Below are 20,484 nucleotides of genomic sequence, written 5' to 3' on the forward strand. Positions count from 1 at the left end.
ATTATTGTTCGCTAAAGAGGATAGAGAAAATCTCGAATTTTTTAGCGATCTAGAAGACTAGAAGAAGCGATGCTGCCGAGACCATAGAACAAAACATCGGCACCAACTATTATCACACATCAGTGAAGATAGTTGGAGGATAAATTTTATGAGAAGGCTATATATATTCGCTAGGATTTTTTTTTTTTTTTTTTTTTTTTTTTTTTGTAGATTTGAAGTTGGCATTAGTTTGGCTTAGTAGCATGTTAATGGTGGCGGTGGGAAAAGATTTGGTGATATGTGGCTGCAGCAATGAATGGCAGGTGTGCTCGGAGAAGACTGCATGGGATGATAACTCTGCATGCAGATGAGATATACATGTATATTAATAGGATTAGGGTTGGGGTTCAGCCTTTGGAATAATGTATATTAATAGGATAGATTTAAACAAAACGAAAGCTTAAAGAAATGTTGTTCCTTAATTTTCAAAACGTCACATATATTGTCCCTCCCCTAATAAGAAGAAAGATGAATATTGTTGTCGGTAGCAAAAGAACAAATAAATAAAGAAATATGGAGGAAAAAGCGTAATTGTCTTCAAATATAAAAAATGACGAATATCCATATTTATACTACTAAAATTTTAGATGAGAAACAATATATATCACATTTAAAAAATTAAGAGACTAATAATTTAGGAATGCTATTGATAATTTACCTGGCCTAAATTACCATTTTACTAACAAACAATAGTCTTGAAATAAGATTGAAATTGAACGTCCCCGCAGTCCCCTGTACAGAAAATGCAATGGACTCAAGCTTGAAAGTGAACTATCCCAACTCCAAACGGCCCTCTAAAGCTCTCATTTTCGACCGCCGCTATGGTTGGGTGTAAGCTTTCTAACCCGCCCCACTTCCTTCTCCCCCCCTGTTTATATATCTATCTTTATGTGTGTACCAGTTAACATTTATCTTTGTTTGAATACATAATTCTTTGCGGTTTTCAGGTTTGATGAGTGGAAAGATCCATCAGAACAGGCCTTAGAGGGTAGCCGTGGAATGTAATTTACTTAATCATTTTAAATTGAATTGGATTTTTATTCTCTTGACTGAATTTTTTTCTGAAAATGTTCCTAGATTTTTCGTTTCTCTTAAACATTGTTTGCTTTGTTTAAGGTTCTGCGTTTTGCCTTTAGCAAAAGCTTTGTTGAAGACGGCTTCACAAACGGTACATAGCTTTCTTTGTCTAATTATTCAGAAAAATGGTTATTTTCCCCTCTAGTTTATTTTATTATTTATTATATATTCCTATGTTGATGTGGATTTTAGGTTCATATACACTGATTTGTGATTATGTTTGATCTCCATGTTCATTTTAATTGTGGAAAGCTATTCTAATAACAAATGTGTGAGTAATAAGTCAGTATAGGAAGGGTTCCTGAGCATTTTGTGCAAATTTGAGGGCTCGGGGTTCTGTATTTGGTGTTAATTCCTTTTACTACCTTCGCCCTCACATGAACTGATTTTATGAACTCATATTACTTCTCTATATTAGTTTTGAGTAATATGCTTACCGTAGAGTATTTGAATTAAACCTACCTCCCACATAGAACCCCAAACATTCTTCACTCATGCAATTTCCCTATATTTTCAGCAGTCATTAAATTCAATTCATTTGGCTTTTGCGAAAGCCTAGCCTGGCAGCGTCTTTTAAAAGACCATACCCTCTATCTGTCATTTGATGTTGCTTCTAATTCCTTTTGTCTCATGCTTTCTCCTAATGTAGTACAAGTAGGGGAAAAAGAGGTAGTCTATAGAGAAGGAAGAACAGGAAGAAAAGAGAGAAAAAGGAGTGAGGAATGGGAGGAGAAGAAGACTAGTGTTGGTGAAAAGCTTCAGTATCTTCAATATTCCTAAACTCTTTGACCAACTAAGGGTGTGTTTGGTTCGAACATGGGAATCGGAATCAAATACTTGGTAATTGGAATGAGTATTGGTGGATGTATTTTGCATGTTTGGTAGTAGGGTGGAATTGGAATGATTACTAATATTGATGTTTGGTTATGTATGACCCTATAATCGGAATAATGGTTTTAAAAATACAAAAACAAAAAATTAAAGCAATTGATCTTAAGAGTAACGATGTAGTGAGTAGGCAATGCATTGAGGAAGGTTGCTTACTTGCCATGTTACATGAACAAAAACAAAAGGCATATTCCTCAATCTCCTTATGACCTCATCAGCCTTCATGAGTGGCTTGCAATTTGGCAGGTCTTTTCTGTAGAACTTAATCTACTTTGAAAACATAGTTTCAGATCAAACTGTTAGGAAATAGACAGGAGATTATGATCCAATTTTAAAGAACTGAAGTGGTGGCTCTTGACAACTTTGGGACATAAATTTGAACTTGCTTGCTTTTCTTGCACAAAGGTTGCTTAAATTTGTTTGGAATGTCTGCATGTCAAACAATGCTTGATTCTTTCTTGTGTTTATTCATCTGAGTTCAGAACAAAGGCCCAGCAAAATGCTTGTAAATAGGTGAACTGGAATAAGTGGGCTCATCCACCTGTGGAAGTTTTTCAGGAACACTTTTATAACTTTGACCCAAAATGGATTCTGAAAGGAAAACTTTGCCTCTTTAATTCTTCCATCCACTTTCTTTCTAAATCTAGGGTATTTTTAATGATTATGGTGCTTGAAAAAACAAGTTTAGCAAGGAACTTTCCCTTTAAAACCCAATACCACATGTTTCTCAAATGGAATTTGCAGCTGAAGCAGTAAAAAGGACCAAGAACGGCAAGAAGTAAATGTACCAGTATGTGTAGTTAAAGAAAAGTTGTGAAAAAACAAAGGATTCCAAGTAAAAACCCCACTGGAAATCAAGAACCAAAAACTCACCAGAGGTATAGAAAAAAAAGACCTTCCTAGTTGTTTTGATCAAAGAAAATACAAACTTGTACTAAATGAAACTAAAATTTTGGATCTATGTTCTGAATGATCACCTGGATCTTTAAAAAAAAAAAAAAAAAAAAGAAGCTCCATAATGGGCTGTTTATGAAAATTTTATGGAAAAAACCCAATTACACCTTACTTAATGGCGTGTGATCAGCATGTGATCATTATACATCCAGGGAGATAAATTTTTTCAACTTTCCTGTAGATGTAGGATGGTAATTTTCCAAATTGATAGTTAGGTGCCAATTATGGAATACCACTATAGTCACTAGGCAGTATAACCAGAATTAGCTCTACAAATGTCCAAATTTAATGTCCTTCTGGCCTTTATTCACACAGTTATATGCTGCTGCCCTTACATACCACCAACTACCTTTTCATGTTTCTGTGTGTTGGAGAGGAGGGGATTATGGGGGCTTCTATGAATTGGCTGGTAACTCTATTTCACTTCCAGCAAAGTTGCCTTCATCTTATTATGGGTTCTCGTGGCTAAGAATATATTTCTCAGTATGGAAATTGATAAAAGAACTATTGCTTCCAAGGACCATAAGGCCTTTATGAATTGCTAGTGGCTCAAACCTTGCACAACCATAGTGTTGTTACAATTATTATTATTATTATTATTGTAGTGGGATATGGGATAGCCACTTTCTTAGGTAGTTACAACCACTTAGGTAGTGGGTAGTGGGTAGTTTTATATTACTATGTATAAATAGCTACATATGTAATTGAAGAAGGGGACTTTGGAAATTCAGAAACTTTTTGGCTTTCTATTAAGGAAAGATTGGGGAGACGAAGCACTCCAGAAACGCTTCATTTGTATTCTTAAGTTCCTAGGCCTGTGACGCGATCCTAATATCCCGGTGCCTATAACATGCACAATTATGGCCGGGAGTCCAGCGCTCATCACAAGTAAAACAGAGACCCTTGGAGCGTCGATGTTGGTACTCAGATCGCGAGAGACGCCGTTCGGTGGGAAAGGGAGAGGACTCGCGTGAACCGCCGGCGGAAGAGGGCGACGACGGAGCCGGCCTAGGGTTCGCGACGTGGAAGCTGTTCGCAGAGGTCGCCGGTGCCGACTGCCCAGGCCGCGCCGGAGTGGACTGCCCAGGACGCAACGAAGTATCACCGGCGAAGGAAGAGAACGCCGGACACGGTCGCGGACGGTGGTCGGGTACGGAGAGCTGGCGGCGAGAGTAAGATCTGGCGAGGTTGATGGCGACATCCAGGTTCGGTGGACGCTGGTTTTCAACATCGATGCGTAGCCAGTCGTCCAATCCCGCGGTGTAGAGGTCAACGACTTGGTCATGGCAAATCGAAGATGTACGAAGCAGCGCCGTCTGGAAGTCATCAGAGTAGTCTTCGACAGTGCCGCCTCCTTGGTTCAGTTTGGCGAGACAACCCAACGCATTACCCCGGAGGCCAGGGCCGAAGCGCAGGTAGCAACGTTGTTTGAACTGAAGCCAAGTAAGTTTCAGCTCTTCCATCTCTAGCCGGAAATACCAAAGTTGCGCCACCCCGATCAGGTGGAAGGCCGCCAGGCTGACAAAATCGCGGGCTGGGGTGCCCTGTACCCGGAAAAACTGCTCACACTGGTGAAGCCAGCCGGAGGGGTCCTCTCGCCCGTCGAAACGGGGAAACTCCAGCCTGGTAAATTTGGGGGCAGTGGTGGTGGCAGCAGGGCAGGGTGGCGGAGGTGGTGTCCTCCGCGGGAGGAGGAGAGGGCGCGTTGTGGCTGCTGGAAGCAGCCTCTTTTCCGGCCAAGAACTGCCGGAACATAGCTCGGAGTTCGTCCTGATCAGCCTTCATAGCCTCCTGATCAACCCTCATAGCCTCGACTGTGGTCCGGAGGTTCTGAATGGCATCTCCCAGTGTCTGATCGCCCATGACGTTGGCTCTGATACCAAATGTTATAGGCACCGGGATATTAGGATCGCGTCACAGGCCTAGGAACTTAAGAATACAAATGAAGCGTTTCTGGAGTGCTTCGTCTCCCCAATCTTTCCTTAATAGAAAGCCAAAAAGTTTCTGAATTTCCAAAGTCCCCTTCTTCAATTACATATGTAGCTATTTATACATAGTAATATAAAACTACCCACTACCCACTACCTAAGTGGTTGTAACTACCTAAGAAAGTGGCTATCCCATATCCCACTACAATAATAATAATAATAATAATAATAATAATAATTGTAACAACACTATGGTTGTAACAAGGGGATTATGGGGGCTTCTATGAATTGGCTGGTAACTCTATTTCACTTCCAGCAAAGTTGCCTTCATCTTATTATGAGTTCTCGTGGCTAAGAATATATTTCTCAGTATGGAAATTGATAAAAGAACTATTGCTTCCAAGGACCATAAGGCCTTTATGAATTGCTAGTGGCTCAAACCTTGCACTTTTAATGAAGCTTTGACTTTTCTGCAGTGGAATTCACTTGGATTTTTAAAAACATTTTAGGACTTGATTCTATTATATGGAATTCACTTGGATTTTTAAAAAAGGAAGCTTCAATTGGCGATAATGAATCCTATTGGTGACTGGAGTTTGCATTTCTATTTTCAAATTGCTTTACTGTTCTGTGATTTTTGTGATAGCATCTGCCTGACCTGAATCAAGCTGTAGTGTTAGGCTTGATATCCTTGATTCCTTGCGGGGTTGTATGCCTAGGTTTCTGAACATTTTTGTGGCTTTCCAGTTTCCATTTCACAAGTCACGATTAATTATATTGGTTAGTATCCTTTAAAACTGCAATCACCTTTAGCAATTGTAACAATGAATTTTCAGTTTCTAGCTATATCTGTGTTTCCTTAGTTTTTTGTTTAAGGAGGAACCCCACAACCCTTTTGGGTGTGGGTAAACTTCACCTTGTGGGCCTATTCGGCAAAAGACCACAAAGAGGTAAACCAGTCCAGGTTACCCATAGCTGATTGGCTCAAACCAAGGGGGCAAGGATTTGAACTCGTGACCTTGTGGTTACAACTCACAAGTGTGGATCTTTTGCCATATCGGCTGGGGTGACCCTCTGTGTTTCCTTAGTTGTCATTGACACTTATTATGATTGTTATTACCAAGGAAACATTTGGCTCATGTTCCTTGTATAAATATGCTTTTATAGATTGATTCTGCCGCCAACACTGCTGTCAAAGTTCTTGAATCTCCCAACTCGCTTTCACCTGAAGTGCTGCAAACCAGTATCAATGATCAACTCCACAAAATTGCATCCTCTGTGAAGAAACTGGAGTTGAATATGATGAAGTTCAAGAAAAATTTCAGATGGGAGTTAACTACCTCCAACCTTCACGGAGAAAGTCACAAGACACCGTCTTGCAATCCTTGACGGCCAATTGTGTCCAGTCTTAACCATGACAGGCTGATGAAGGAGGCTACAATTTCACCTGTTCTGGGCTGTTTTGTCCTAGCTGCTTGGATATCCTCTTACTATTTTTCTTTTGTTGGGTATATGTCTGTGACTATTATCAGTTAGACACATGTTTTTTAACCAAAGACGATATCCTTGTGAATGAATCTTGGACTCTTGGTGTTAACATGTTAAACTTCATGCTAGTTCAGGCAATATAGGACATCATAAGATATGTGTAGGTCTATAGCTGCATTTAGGGTTGTTTTACATATATATAGCATACTGGGTTTTGTAGCTGGAAGACTTGGTAGACTGTTGGGATTGCTAGAATTGCGAATATCAATAAGATCCAAAATATGTTTGTGAAATAGATTTTAGTGGATACATAAAAGGGCATTTGTGATGTTATGAAAAAATAGCATTTTTTAAGGAGTTGGAAATTGCTAATGAAGGATTTCCGAATGGGAAATTTGTACTCCGTATTAGATTTTGATGATACTAAATAATAGGAATTTAGACTCCCAATTATTTTATTTTCTAGACTTAGGATATTTCTACTCAAACATTCGAAATAAACCGAATGGTATCTCGAGTAGTAACTTATGTTTACATCCGAATGGAGGCTCGAGAGGACAATCACAACAATGATTCAAAGAGTAACCCGAGTGGTTAACTCTCGACTGAGAAGAAGGCAACGAGTTGAAGATCAACCCGAGTGGTTATCTTTTGAATAGCTCGAGAAGACGAATAACACGAGTAGTTATCTCTAGTTCAAGAAGACCGAAGACTGAAGATTCGAAGAATGGAAGATTATCAAGATCGAAATGTTGCAAAGACCAAGAGGTGGAATGGTCTACCTTTCGAAGTATTGCAAGACCGAATGGTAAAGTCAACCATTCGTAACCGAAGGGTCGCAAAGGTCAAAGTTAGGAAGGACCTACCTTTCGAGGAGTTAAGGGACGAGTAAGGGACGAGTAAGGTCAACCAATCGTATTCAAGAGGACCTAAGGCTTGAGGCGTTAACCTAGTTAACCACTCGATAGGACTACAAAAGGGAATGCTCTTAGACCCGTCTTATATTTTTTTAGACCTTCATCTTTAAGCCGTCTCCAAGAATTGATGTTTATGCATACATATATATCTATACTCTGAGGGAAAGTTACATGAAAATTACGATGGTTAGGAAAACCAACTTTCAAAGATAATACATAGATAATTTATCTGCTATGGGAACATTGTTCTCATATGATCATAGGGAACGACAACAAAAACAATAAAAAAACTACGTACATAAAATGAGACCACACAATTCTTACAAATTTTATGATAAATGGAGGTTGAACACCGCTGAGAGATTTTGAAAATTAATGTAAATTAATCTTGACCAAACAAAGACATTCAGTCAACGCACAGTTAGCTTCATAATAAATATGGATTAGCCTGCATTGCAATCTCTCTCTATAGCGAATCCTAAATCGCTTATAGAATGAAGTGGTGGTACTCTTGGAGATATTACTTAGAGCATCCATATGGGATATTTTGCACTTTTTGAGGAGTTTTTGTAAGTGATTATGAAAGATGATGGGGGAGGGGGAGGAAAAAAAAAAAAACAAAACAAAAACTGATTTATTTTAAAACATAATATTAAAATCACTGTCAGGCGCGTACAGTGCATGTACCCGTGTGGCCCTTTACTGTGCGCGAAACGCGCACACCGAGACCTAATAAATCTACATAAATATTGTTCCAAAAACCACCTCTTGCAAAAGCTTCCCAATTTTCTCTTTCCACCACATCATCAATTATTGTTCCAATAACTCCACTTTATTCACGGATGGGGATGCTCTTAGTTAAAACCTTTACAACTACAACTTATAAATTGTTCTCTTTAAAAAAAAAAAAAACAATGCTATACCCAATGGCGGAGCTATGTTCATTTGAGTGGGTCAATTAATCCACTCAAATTTTATTGTTTATTACCTATACATATGTATACTTTGAGAAATCTTAAATTTGACTTCACTAAAATAAATATAATAGGGGTCAACATATTTTAAAATTTTAATTTTCAAAATATAATAATAAAAAATTTAATAACTCTTTGTTTCGTAAGAATTGAAAATGCAAATCAAAAGTGAGAGTGGAAATGAGAATTGAAAAAAAAAAACCTAATTTTTTTTCAAATAATTTTTCAATATGAATGTAACTTATATTAATATTTCTATATTATTAGGAATAATATTAAATTTAATATTTTTGACACCACTTAGTTTAAATATGATTTTCTATTTTATCTGTTATGTTTACTATTCATGAGTCTAATCAATTATTTTTTTTTTGATTATTTTCTTTGGAGCATCCACACTTGTGGTTTATTTGGAGTTATTTCATAATTAATTCTCCCCACCCAAAATAATAGCTGATGTGGGTGTAGGTTATTTGAGAAATAATATTACTACAAATGTGGGGTGAATGTCAAAAATACAAAAAAAAAAAAAAAAGAAAAAGAAGAAGCAAGTGGCAACACGGCACGCGCTCGTGTGACTCGTCAGGCGCGCTGACGGACACGTCCTTTTTTTATTTTATTTTTTTTTAAAATTTTAGTTTTGTTTTTTTTTTCTTTCTTTTTTCTCCCCTCCTGTCTTCTCTTTCCTAATCACTCTTACATTATTCCCCAATTCTCCCCAACCATTGTGGATGCTCTTAGTATTTTTAAATTTAATTGTCTTATCTTTAATAATTATATAAATTTTATATACTAATATTAAATTTATTGTTATAAAAATTTAATTCAAAATAAATCTAATAAATGTCGTAAGACTTAGACGGGATGTCTACCTTGAAGCAAGATCCCCAGGCAGGAGGCAGCCACACACCATTACGGGCTTACGGCATTACCATTATTATTGTTTTTTTGGTGGGGTGAAAAATTTAAGAAAGGAAAAATAATTTAAAAAGAAAAGAAAAAACTACACGTGCCTCAACAACGAACACAATTTTATCCATCCTGATACCTCTAGAACTCGATCTTGTATTTCAACGTCACAAAAATTTCCACAAAAATCAATTCGCAAAACACAAATTCAAACAGCGATAGCTAGAAGAATGGGAGTATATTCTGTTTGTTCGAAATTTTTCCTGGCATCTGCCCTCTCCTAATTCCTAAAACGTTCTTGAATGAGCTCAAAAACACAACTAGAAAAGCAGAGGAAAAAGAAGCTTTCTTTGTCCTCTTCGACCACTTGAAATGCCCACCGTTTCCTCGACCCGACCATTATCACTATGCTTTGCCCTTTCCTCGTCTTCTTCCCCTTCTTGCTCTTCGTTTCTATATAGCTTCAGACCCAAGAGGTTCCACTTCTTGAAGCCACGCTCTTCCCTCAAACAAACCAAGAAACAGCAGACCCTTTCCAAGACTCCCTCTGGTGCTCCCCAGAGCTTCAGTAAGCTCTTGAATTTGGGTCCCAAAGAGGAGAATGATAGTACTGAGAGTGGTGGTGGGGAAGGGGATGGGGATGCTGCGGTTAAAGGTACCCTTTTGGCTGGTCTTTTGATTGTAGGTGCAGTTGGTGGATTTGGGGTTGTAGGTTACCTCTACAAGGACCAGATCAATGCTTTCTTGACACAGTTTTCAAGCATCATTGATGGTATAGTTGGATGAATTCAAATTCCTTTTTCATTTCCATTTCAAATTTGTGTGTGTTTGGCTATGCATAATGAATTTAGTTGGTGTGGAAAAGATCTTGCTAATTGCTGCCAGTTCAATGTGTGTGTGTGTGTGTGTGTAGGGGGATGGTCTAGAAAGAATTGCTTTGAGGAATTATGTTCTGGGCAGAATTGCAGCAAAGATTTGGGTTTTGAATAGAACCTAAATGTTATGTCATAGTGGGAAGATCTTGCAAAAAGCTTAAACTAATCGAGGGTCATGGCTGATATGAAAAGTTTACATTTTGGTTGGACATAAATGTTTTATGTATATAGAATAAGGGAACCTTACTATAACCTTACATAGATGCCAATTGTTTGATAAGATCATCTAAGGTTAAGTTTTTGATTGTGATGAGAAACTAATTTGAGGCTACAGATAGAGAAAATAATTGCGCTTCTTAGGTGAGCACGAATCATTCATTTTTTCAATGCAGTGTGCCAATAATTTTAGGTTTAATTTTGAGTTTCCTATGAAGTTTACTTTGATGTTAGCTTGATGAAGAAAGATAGAATGAAGAACAAAGAACAGGCATTAATGGCTCTTGATAGTGTATATAGTCTGCCCCAAGAAGTCCCAACTAATTAACCTAAGACCTTCTACGATGCCTTGCTGTATCATTGTATACTGCTTTAGATAACTGCTCGGGGTCTTTGCTTCACTTTGGAGGTCGAATTATTAGTTTCCCAGCTTTATGCAGACTACTATTGCAGAGAAGCATGGCAGGAGTGATTTTTTTTTTTTTTTTTTTTTTTTTTTTTTTTTTTTTTTTTTTTATAGATTTGGGTTTTTGATCTCCTACCAAAATTTATTTACTACAATTCTTTCTGAAAGAAATTAAAAATTGAATAGAGTTATTGAATTTTACGAACTTTTCTTTCCTGCGAGTGTATCTGAGGCTTTTTATGTGACAGATTATGGTCCAGCAGGATATGCACTTTTTGTTGCAGTTTATGCTGGATTAGAGGTAATATTCTTACAATGTGTGAAATATATACTAATGCATCTGTTTACTTTAACTGTCTGAACATTAACTAATAGTAAGTTGTTTTTAAACCATAATCCAATTTCAGTAATTATAAAAAAGATGTTATTTAACCAGCTTGGTTGGCGTGAGTGGCCGTGCACTCTTGTCCCTTAAGAGAGGTCGGGCCCTCTCGTATGGAAAAACCAATCTGGTCAGCACTTTGCCTCTTAATTGTGCTGGCCCGGTGCAAACGGGGATTAGTCTGAGTATGGTATGGGCTTAAAGGTGCCTCCTACAGTTAGGGTCTGCTCAGGACATCTCGTGGTCTGACAAAAAAAAAAAGATGTTATTTCATTGTTAACTTTTTAAGGTATTCGTCATCCATGTGAGGCAAATTTTCACTAGTATTTGTTTTTTTTTTTCCTAGGTCCTTGCAATACCCGCCATTCCGCTGACCATGTCTGCTGGTCTTCTGTTTGGCTCTGTCATTGGAACCATCATTGTCTCTATCAGTGGAACAGTAAGCTAGTATATATATTTTGCTTCTACAAAGCTATTAAGAGGATTTGGCGATACTTAAAAAAAACTATGTTCTTTAATTTACTCCTTTCAGGTGGCTGCAAGTGTTGCGTTTCTCATTGCTAGATATTTTGCTCGTGATCGAATTCTAAAACTGGTTGAAGGGAACAAGAAATTTCTTGCAATTGACAAAGCAATTGGAGAAAATGGTTTTAAAGTTGTGACCCTTCTCCGTTTGAGTCCTTTGCTCCCGTTTTCTCTTGGAAATTATCTGTATGGACTCACTTCTGTCAAGTTTGTGCCTTATGTTTTGGGAAGGTCAGTGTCCTTTGGATTATCGTGCCCCATAATATGCAGAAAAATCATTGAAAAACTTTCTGTTTTCAGAATTGCGAAAAGATTAATGATCCTTTTACCCGTCTTACCCTTTCTTTCTTATTTGCAGTTGGCTAGGTATGCTTCCTGGAACTTGGGCTTATGTGAGTGCGGGTGCATTTGGTCGAGCAATTATTGTAAGTATTTCTTTCTATTCAGTTCTTATTGTTATCGGTATTTGTTTATGGTTGATTATTATTAATATTTTTTAAGGATAAAAATTAAAGATTGGTTGGTAGCGATATACTTTGATGATAGTATAGGTAGTCTTCATCTAGTACTGAGGACACAAACAACCTCATTTTTTGCAAAATCTGTCGTGTTTTGTGATATCAATCAGGATATGAATTATGTAAAATATGAAAGGGAAAACGAGAAAAGAAGAAGAGTACTATATTTTAAGCATTGTTACCTGTTTAAGCTTTCTTCCTCAAGAATCTTTCTTTAAAGATGAAATTTGTTTTTATTTTTTATTTTATTTATTTATTATTATTATTTTTATATTTCCCGGCTTTTCCAGCAAGATGAATCAAGCATTGGTCTTGGAGGGAACAGTCTAGTGACACTGGGAATAGGTCTATTAGTTACGGCCATAGCTGCTACTTATGTAACGCGGCTTGCTAAGGTAATTTGCTTGTCGCTATTGTTCTCTGATTTGTTATACTCCCTCAGTCCTGCTATATTTTCTATACTTCCTAATATGGATATACTTACCACTGTTATAATCTAAGGTTGGACCAAACCACACTAAAAGATTGAATCCAATCAATTAGCTAGTCTAATCCATCAATAGTTATTGCCAATTGTTACACTATGGACCAAGGTTTATATAGCATTGTGAACTTTGGTTCAAAAATTATGTGTCTACGGTTCTGTACCTCTAAACAAATTGAATAAATTGTTAACTGCAGGTATAAAATATGTTAACTGCAGACACATAAGAACAATTTATGTGTCTGCAGTTATCATGTTATGTGTGTACCATGTGATGTGTCTTCAATTTGTTTACAGGTATAGAATGTGTCAACTGCATGTATAGAATCTGAATGTTATTTTTTGACCAAGGTCCACATTGCAAGGTAGACCCCGGTTCATGATATAATTTGCCCATTATAGCCTAGTTGAGTAACCTTGGCCCAATCTTAAATTATAACATGGTATTAGAGCCTGGTTCGGTCAACTTTGTGTTCACTTGGTTGTCTACCCGTGGTATTGGTGGCGGGGAGGTGGTGGTTTGGCTCATGTGCAATATAGCCTAGGTGGTGGTTTGGCTCATGTGCAATATAGCCTAGTTGAGTGCTTCCCAGAGGTAGTCCACCTTTTGGCCTCCATCCAAAGTTCTTGTATTATTCTTCCTAGCTTGTTGGGAAAAACAGAACTTTATGTTTATTCTAGAGGTCACCTTATATTCATGAACTTTTGTACCTTTTCATCTTCTTCACAAGGTGTTGCTTTCTGGTGTTTACTCTTACTCTTCTGGGTTTTTGACTGAAATGGGAAGAAATAGAATTGATTCGACAAAAATAGGACGCATTTGAAAGTTAGGAGAAAACGAGATGGAATGAGTAAAAATGAGTTTCTTTTACAAACAAAATGCTCGTCTCTCGGCCCCTTAACCTGTTTGTTATCCACGATGCAGGATGCTGTAAAAGATATCGAGTAGAGATCGGAATCAAGAAGTGCATGATTTCATTGAAAGTACAACACCTTCAATTGTAAGATGGTACATTTGATCCCACCTGTAAATGGAAATATGATAGTTGATGAAATCAAATAGGAACAATTTTCTTTTCTTTCTTTCTAATTATTCTAACTGCATATTAATTCTATTGAAGAACAGCAAATATATACCATTCTACTCCAATAGTTTTACCTCTTGACAGTCTTGGTTGTGTTTGCAGTTTGGTAATACAAATTATTTTACTTCCAATTATTTTTGAACATGCTTGCAGCAAATCATGCCTGCCATGGCTTTGGGGAAATATTAAATAGACGACAAAAATTTGTGTGAGACTTTATCACGAATCATTGTTCGTGAGACTGGTCGAGTTATGATGAAAATGTAATATTTATATGGTAAAATGTAATAATATGGAATAAAGTATCCCTCACTTATAAGGGAAAGTGTATATTATTTACTAATTGAAGGTACATTATTTGTGAATATAAAGTACATTATTTTTAATATATTAAAAATGTATTTGATTTGGACAAGATGATAACTATCTTATATAAAAGAAGACAATCTAGGCAAACAAAGAAAGATTGATTATAGCCTAGTGAAAAAGAAAGAGAGATCTTCGACAAGGGAAGACATTTTAAGCAAGCAAAGAAAGATTGGTTATAGGCTAGTGACAGAGAAAGAGAAGGATCTTCGGCAAGAGGTTCTCAGCTTCAGGAGACCTCGATCTGCTCTAGGCTAAACTCAATGGGGTCTTGCTTTGTTGATGTCAATCTCTTGGTCTAATTCATATAAACTTTGAACCATGAAAAAGAACGAATTCAAAGTGAATTCTTTCATACGAGATCTTCTACCTAGGGTTTGGTACACGAAACACAAACAAAATCTTAATGAAATGAAGTACACGCAACTATGCCTATGAACTCAGGTAACCTTTCAACATTCCTTTCATATAGGAAAATAACTTTCTTCCGGCGACCTTGACTTCCTTGAACGGTCTCCGGTTATTTTTTTTGCCTGAAATTTCGTCGAAAGATGATCGAATTCTGATAGTAGGTCATTAACTGATATTTAGGTAAATCCGTGAAAGTAGTACCTCTAAGGGTACTTCGGAAGCTGTAGAGGGAGGGAAATTTTTTATATTTACCATATAACCCAAATATATATACCAATTACCCACCCCTAACCTCAAAATCCCCAATTTTAATAATTTGTAAAATATTAAATCCTGCGGTTGCGATCTTGTCCGAGACTACTTCGACTGGCGAGTGGCGACGGACGGCAACAGGCGACGGGCGACGGGAGACGGGCGGCGGGAGACGGGCGGCGACCGGCAGTGAGTCGAGGTATGTCTTCCCAGCTTCCATGGTAGTCCGATTAGACATCCAAACAGGGTAGGTAGGTACTACCGCACTAGGTAGTGTAGCAGACTAGCAGGTCGCTCCCCTGCGGTGGCTGCTGCTGCGGCCTGGGGCCTACAGCGGGCGGCTCGGCGGCTGTTGCAGGCTGCGGGTTCCGGCCTACGGCTGGCTGTCGGCTGCTATGAAACGTTTGGTATTATTGTTATAATATTCAATGTTAGTATGTTACATTGTATTATGGACGTGGTGTTTTGTGTTTATTAAACTTTTGTTTTTGGATTTTGTATTTATGAACTTTTATTGTATGGTTTTGTATTATGAAGTATGAACATTGTTGATTGTAATTTTGTGATGTGATTTATGGATTTGTGGTTATATTATGAAGTATGAACATTGTTGATTGTGAGTTTGAAGAATAGGTATTTAAAAAGGCTAAAAAGGCCTAGGCTTGGCAGCAAGTTATGCTCAACAGCTCATGCTTCTTCCCTGTGTAGTTTTAAGTGAAAGGCTTGAAACCAGTTTATGCTAATCTGTAATCATCATTCCTGTTGAATATAATATTTGAAACAATTTGCTAAATATGTTTTGTCTTCTTCCCTTGTAGATTCATCTTTTTGATTGTTAAGAGCATCTCCCATTCCACTGCATTTGACTAATGCATTTCTAATGTTTGAAACCATTTCCATTGATTTCAAATTTCAATTGAGTATTCTTATTAAGCCGGTTTTGAATCTTTCTGTGGATTGTTTGTAAATGCTTACATTGGTGTTGGTTAATAAAGTGAAATGCAGATTGCTGGCATTAGCAATATGCCAATATCACTTTGTGGTTTGAAGAGAAATTGACCATATTCAATTACGTGGAGAACTAAGTTCATATTTCTTCCAAGTGGGAGTAGGCCACTTAAGTAGAAGGCAGAGATTATAAACCACTCTTTCAAAGATTATCTGACTTCTTTCCCAATGTGCTGAATTGGCTAATTTTATGTGATGATTGCATCGAAGTATCGAACCCTAAGCCAAAGATCCAAATGGAGAATATGAAGATATAGAAACTAAATGATTGTTTGCTGCTTGACTTGAGCCAAGCCCTGGGTTCTCTCTTCGTAATTTAATTTTAACTTGCACCTATTTTGCATTCTGCTGCTCGAATAAGTCTTGCGTGATACTGTCTCACCGTGAGACGTATAATATCTTTTTATGAGTGCATAGAAAAATATTATATTTTAACTAAAAAGTATTACACGTCTCACATGAGACAGTCCCACTCAAGACTTGCTCCTGTTGCATACAGTATTAGAATTTCTTTCATTTTAAGAGATTGGCATGTTCTCGTTAATCTTCTCACATTTCTATCCTTTCTGTGGTGTAGTTAAATTTCAGCACCGTCTCGAGAAAAAAGCTTAATATGGGAGCCTCCAGTGGTCAAAGGCTCTCTGGGATGCAGAAACAAGTGCTTTCTCTGTATAGGGGATTCTTGCGAGAAGCCCGCGCTAAACCCCCCATTGAGAGAAGGAAAATGGAGTCTCTCGTGTCAGCTGAGTTCCGCCACAATGCCAAGCAAGTTGATCGTAAGAATTTCATGTACATCGAGTACTTACTTCGACGTGGTAAGAAGCAACTTGATCAGCTCAAAAGCCCGGATATTGATGGGTTGTCATCTTTAAGTGTTGATTCTTCTCAAACTAAAAGATTGTAAGCCAGAAATCACTATATCATTATTCTTTCCCACATTCTAATAATTAACACATTTGTCATTGTTACAACTACAAATGTGTTACCCATTGTTACTTTGAGCTTGCATATTTATGTAACATAAGCAAAGGTCTCCTGTGCTTTATGGAATGAGAAGGATGCTAATAACACAAGGGCCAGGTTTTGAAACCAAGAAATATTTGAGAGTTCATTGAAATGATATGTTGTTTCTCTCTCTCTCTCTCTCCCAAATGCAAGAACTGTGATTGTTTAAGATTGAGTTAATACCCAATTTAGCTTTCGACTATAGTTTTGTTTTTTTTTTTTTTTTTTTTTTTTTTTTTTTTTTTTAGTCCTAAACTATTTTTTGTGCTTAATTAGGTCATCGACTGATCGACTTTGATGGTTTTACCCATTAAGTTCTCTGGTAAGATAGTTTGATAATTCCACTTCTATTGATGTCCAATTTAGTCATTGATTATAGCAGTTTTATCCAAGTTAGTCTTCGATTATAAAGGTTTTATTCGATTTAATTTTTGACTATAGTGAGTTTTCTCGATTTAGTCATTGATTCTAATAACTAAGGACTCAATTGGATAAAACTATCAAAATCCCAAACAACTAGAGCTAAGACCAACATTTTTTTTTTAAATTTTTGTTATAGACATAACTTTATTAGCTTTTATTATATTAGTAGATGACAAATGACAAATTATTCAGTGGACTCGGATCTAAAATACACAATTTATATATTCAATTTTCACAATTTACATTAGTATATAAATTATGTATTTTGATTTGGGTCCATCTTGTAAGGTGAACTCGATCTATGGCTGTACAGCCTGTACTTAGTAGATAAACAGTGGCAGTTTTTGTAATTAGTTTGTAGTTAAATTGGTACTGATACATAAATAATTTTAATTATATTGGTGTATTAAATTTATTAAAAATTATAATGTACTCAAAAATAAAAGTATTCCAGTTCCTTTTAGGACAACCCTAATAGGGATCATCATCAAGTTTTAGAAAGAGTAAAATTTTCTTAGTTAGCTTTTAACAAATGGGATTGCAAACTTTTGAAAAACTCTTTCTCCTGCAGATTAAAGGTTAAAGTACCTGATAGGTCCCTGTACTATATCATTTTGTTCATTTTAGTCCCTGTACCTTAATTTTGTTCAATCCAATCCTTGTACTTTAAAATTTAGAACAATTAAGGACAAAATTTAACACCGTTTATTTTTTCCGTTAAGTTTGCCCCCATGGCGTTCGATTTGCCATGTCAGATTTTATCCAAAAATAATATTGTTTTATGCCACACCATAAAAGTTGACATGGCAATACCATATCACAAAATTTGACATGGCAAATCAAACGCCACGTGAGCAAACTTAACGAAAAAAATAAACGGTGTTAAGTTTTGTCCTTAATTGTTCTAAATTTTAAAGTACAGGGATTGAATTGAACAAAATTAAGGTACAAGGACTAAAATGAACAAAACGCTACAGTACAAGGACCTAGCAGGTACTTTGACCGTTGAAAAATCATGTCAGAGATTATGGTACACACGTGGGTTGGGTTTAAAAAACTAAAATTAATGGGAAGAAGAATTTTTGTGATTGAGTGAGATAGTAAATGATAAGGTGAATGATGGGGCTCACAAAAATTTGGAGAAAAATCCTCAATTATTGAGAATGCCCTTATGTTTATTATAGATTACTGCTAGAGTAGAGCAAGTACATACGTCACTTTATGCAAAGAACTATGCCCATATTCTTGCCGCACGTTGTTGTGTGTGTCTATATATATATATATATATATATATATATATATATATATAGGGCGCACTCTCATGCGAACGGCTATTCAAGAAAGAATTGAGTCTAGATTTAAGGGATGAGAAATACTGATTTAAAAAAAAAATGTGGTTGCATTTTCGTAAATTGCAAGTAAAATGTATTACAAGTGCAAGTAAAATGTATTATAAGTGCAAGTAATTTTACATTTTACTTGCTAAGTGTTTCTCATCCGTTAAATCTGGACACGTGGCTGATTGTCATGTGTTCTGAGTTTTCTCGGGGACGTAACGTTCTCACCTGAACGCAGCGCTATGTATGTATGTATGTATGTATTGGATCATATAAGAACAAGTCCTTTGAAGAAAACAAAAAATCAATCTTAGCCTTACATCTAGAAAAATCATACGGATCAGATCATATTTAAAAAAAATGGGGTGACATTTTTGTAATTATCACCAACTTTGCTATGCAAACTTGAACATTAAAATATACACTTCTAAGAATTTTCTAGGTTTTCACATTTAGTATTTAACATATTGCACACTTAGTAGTAACATATTGCACATTTAATATTAAAAGATTGCACTTAAGATTTGAATTTTTGAGTTTATGAATGAGTTTTTGGTTTTATTTGATTTAGGGGTTCACATTTTACTGCTTAGATTTTAGCATTTACGATTTAAATTTTTCATTGATATTTTAAAATTTATCTAGATTTGCATATTTAGTTTTTAGAGATTACATATTTAGGAGTTCCAAGTTAGTAAAGTAAAATTGACTATATATAATTACGAAAATATCATCGTATTTATTTAAATCTAATTTAATCTGTCCAATATATATTGATGAATATATTATGCTCGGAGCGAACCGACCCGGAGAGGTGGAGTAAGACCCGGAGAGGTGGAGCATACCGACCCGTGGAGGTGGAGCAAGACCCGGGGCCCCGACGCATAGGGCCTCGGCCATCACTCAGCTGACCCCGCCTGGAGAGTTCGTCCGCGGAGAGGTCGTCCAGGAGAGGTCGGCCACGAACGAGGCCGACCTAGAACTGGTCAAGGAGGCGCGGTCAACGCGGATCTAACCACCCCCACCTTAGGGGGTGGCGGTTGGGGGGTTTAGCTTGTATAAAAGCCCCCTCCTTGTCCTAACAAGGCACATTCATTACATTCTATCAACTAAATTCATATCTAACATTCATTATATTCTACACACTTTGTCCTAAAATACTATTGTAATAGTCTATTTACGGTATTTAATACAATATACGGTCTCCAATGACCTTTACGACATCGTTTCATTTATTTATTTATTATCTATATTGCGTTCTTAACCGGGTTTAATAATTCGGGCCACCTCAGATCATATATATATATAGTGATGACAAGAATGGAGGTCGGGACATGCAGCAATGCAGCATAATTTTCTCCATGTTTGGCAGACCAATCATTTAATATCTTATCATCGTGACTATAAATTCAATAATATAACATACTTTTTGATGTTTGGTAGACATTATTCTACATTTCTGATCTACACATAGATTAAGAACTAGAGCTGTGGTTCAACGTAACATATTTATTCATATTAAAGTAAATCATCAATAATTAAAATAATTAAAGGTTTTCCTAATGGAACCTTTACGGCTTTACATAAGAGTTATATGTATTACTGTGTCACTTTGTAATAGGAGATTACTCTAATTTGGCATTAGAATCAAACTCGTGATACGCTCACTCTTATAAGAATTTTTTATCCAAAGTATATTTATGTTCGAAAGAAGCTGAATGGTAAAAGGAAGAGATTTGCTTCGATTTTTTTTTTTTTCTCTAGTGCTGCACAACCATTTCTGGGAGTGTTTGGATGGCTACACAGTCATAGTTTGTAAAGTATATTTAAGTGTGACTGCATATTTTTTTTTATAATTCCGACCACTAGATGAACCTTAATTGTTTTCTTATATTTCTTTACCTATTTTTTGTCACTTAGATTAGAGTTAAATTTATGCTTCTTAACGTATTTGGAGTTTGTAATCAAGATTCTACTTTTCTATTTGAAGATTATCTTTCCATTTCAATAGATAAGT

General features: G+C 36.5%; 2 protein-coding genes and 1 long non-coding RNA gene across 3 annotated transcripts; all 3 read left to right on the plus strand.

Moving 5' to 3' along the window:
• The first annotated feature begins 744 nt into the window (after positions 1-744).
• Positions 745-6,524, plus strand: LOC109160142. Its single transcript, XM_019308326.1, has 4 exons — positions 745-870; positions 987-1,040; positions 1,156-1,207; positions 6,054-6,524. Exons 1-4 carry the CDS (start codon positions 788-790, stop codon positions 6,273-6,275), a joined length of 411 nt encoding a protein of 136 aa, XP_019163871.1. The 5' UTR covers positions 745-787; the 3' UTR covers positions 6,276-6,524.
• Positions 6,525-9,340: 2,816 nt separating this feature from the next.
• Positions 9,341-13,745, plus strand: LOC109160140 (TVP38/TMEM64 family membrane protein slr0305). The gene is made up of 7 exons (XM_019308322.1): positions 9,341-9,946; positions 10,920-10,972; positions 11,400-11,492; positions 11,586-11,809; positions 11,937-12,003; positions 12,387-12,491; positions 13,506-13,745. Exons 1-7 carry the CDS (start codon positions 9,547-9,549, stop codon positions 13,527-13,529), a joined length of 966 nt encoding a protein of 321 aa, XP_019163867.1. The 5' UTR covers positions 9,341-9,546; the 3' UTR covers positions 13,530-13,745.
• A 980-nt stretch (positions 13,746-14,725) lies between these two features.
• On the plus strand, positions 14,726-16,839 carry LOC109160143. Its single transcript, XR_002050692.1, has 2 exons — positions 14,726-14,893; positions 16,280-16,839. It is a non-coding gene; the product is annotated as an uncharacterized LOC109160143 (long non-coding RNA).
• The last annotated feature ends 3,645 nt before the right edge of the window (positions 16,840-20,484 follow it).

Source organism: Ipomoea nil, unplaced genomic scaffold (genome assembly GCF_001879475.1).
Source record: "Ipomoea nil cultivar Tokyo-kokei standard unplaced genomic scaffold, Asagao_1.1 scaffold2845, whole genome shotgun sequence".
Classification (NCBI taxonomy): Eukaryota; Viridiplantae; Streptophyta; class Magnoliopsida; order Solanales; family Convolvulaceae; genus Ipomoea; species Ipomoea nil.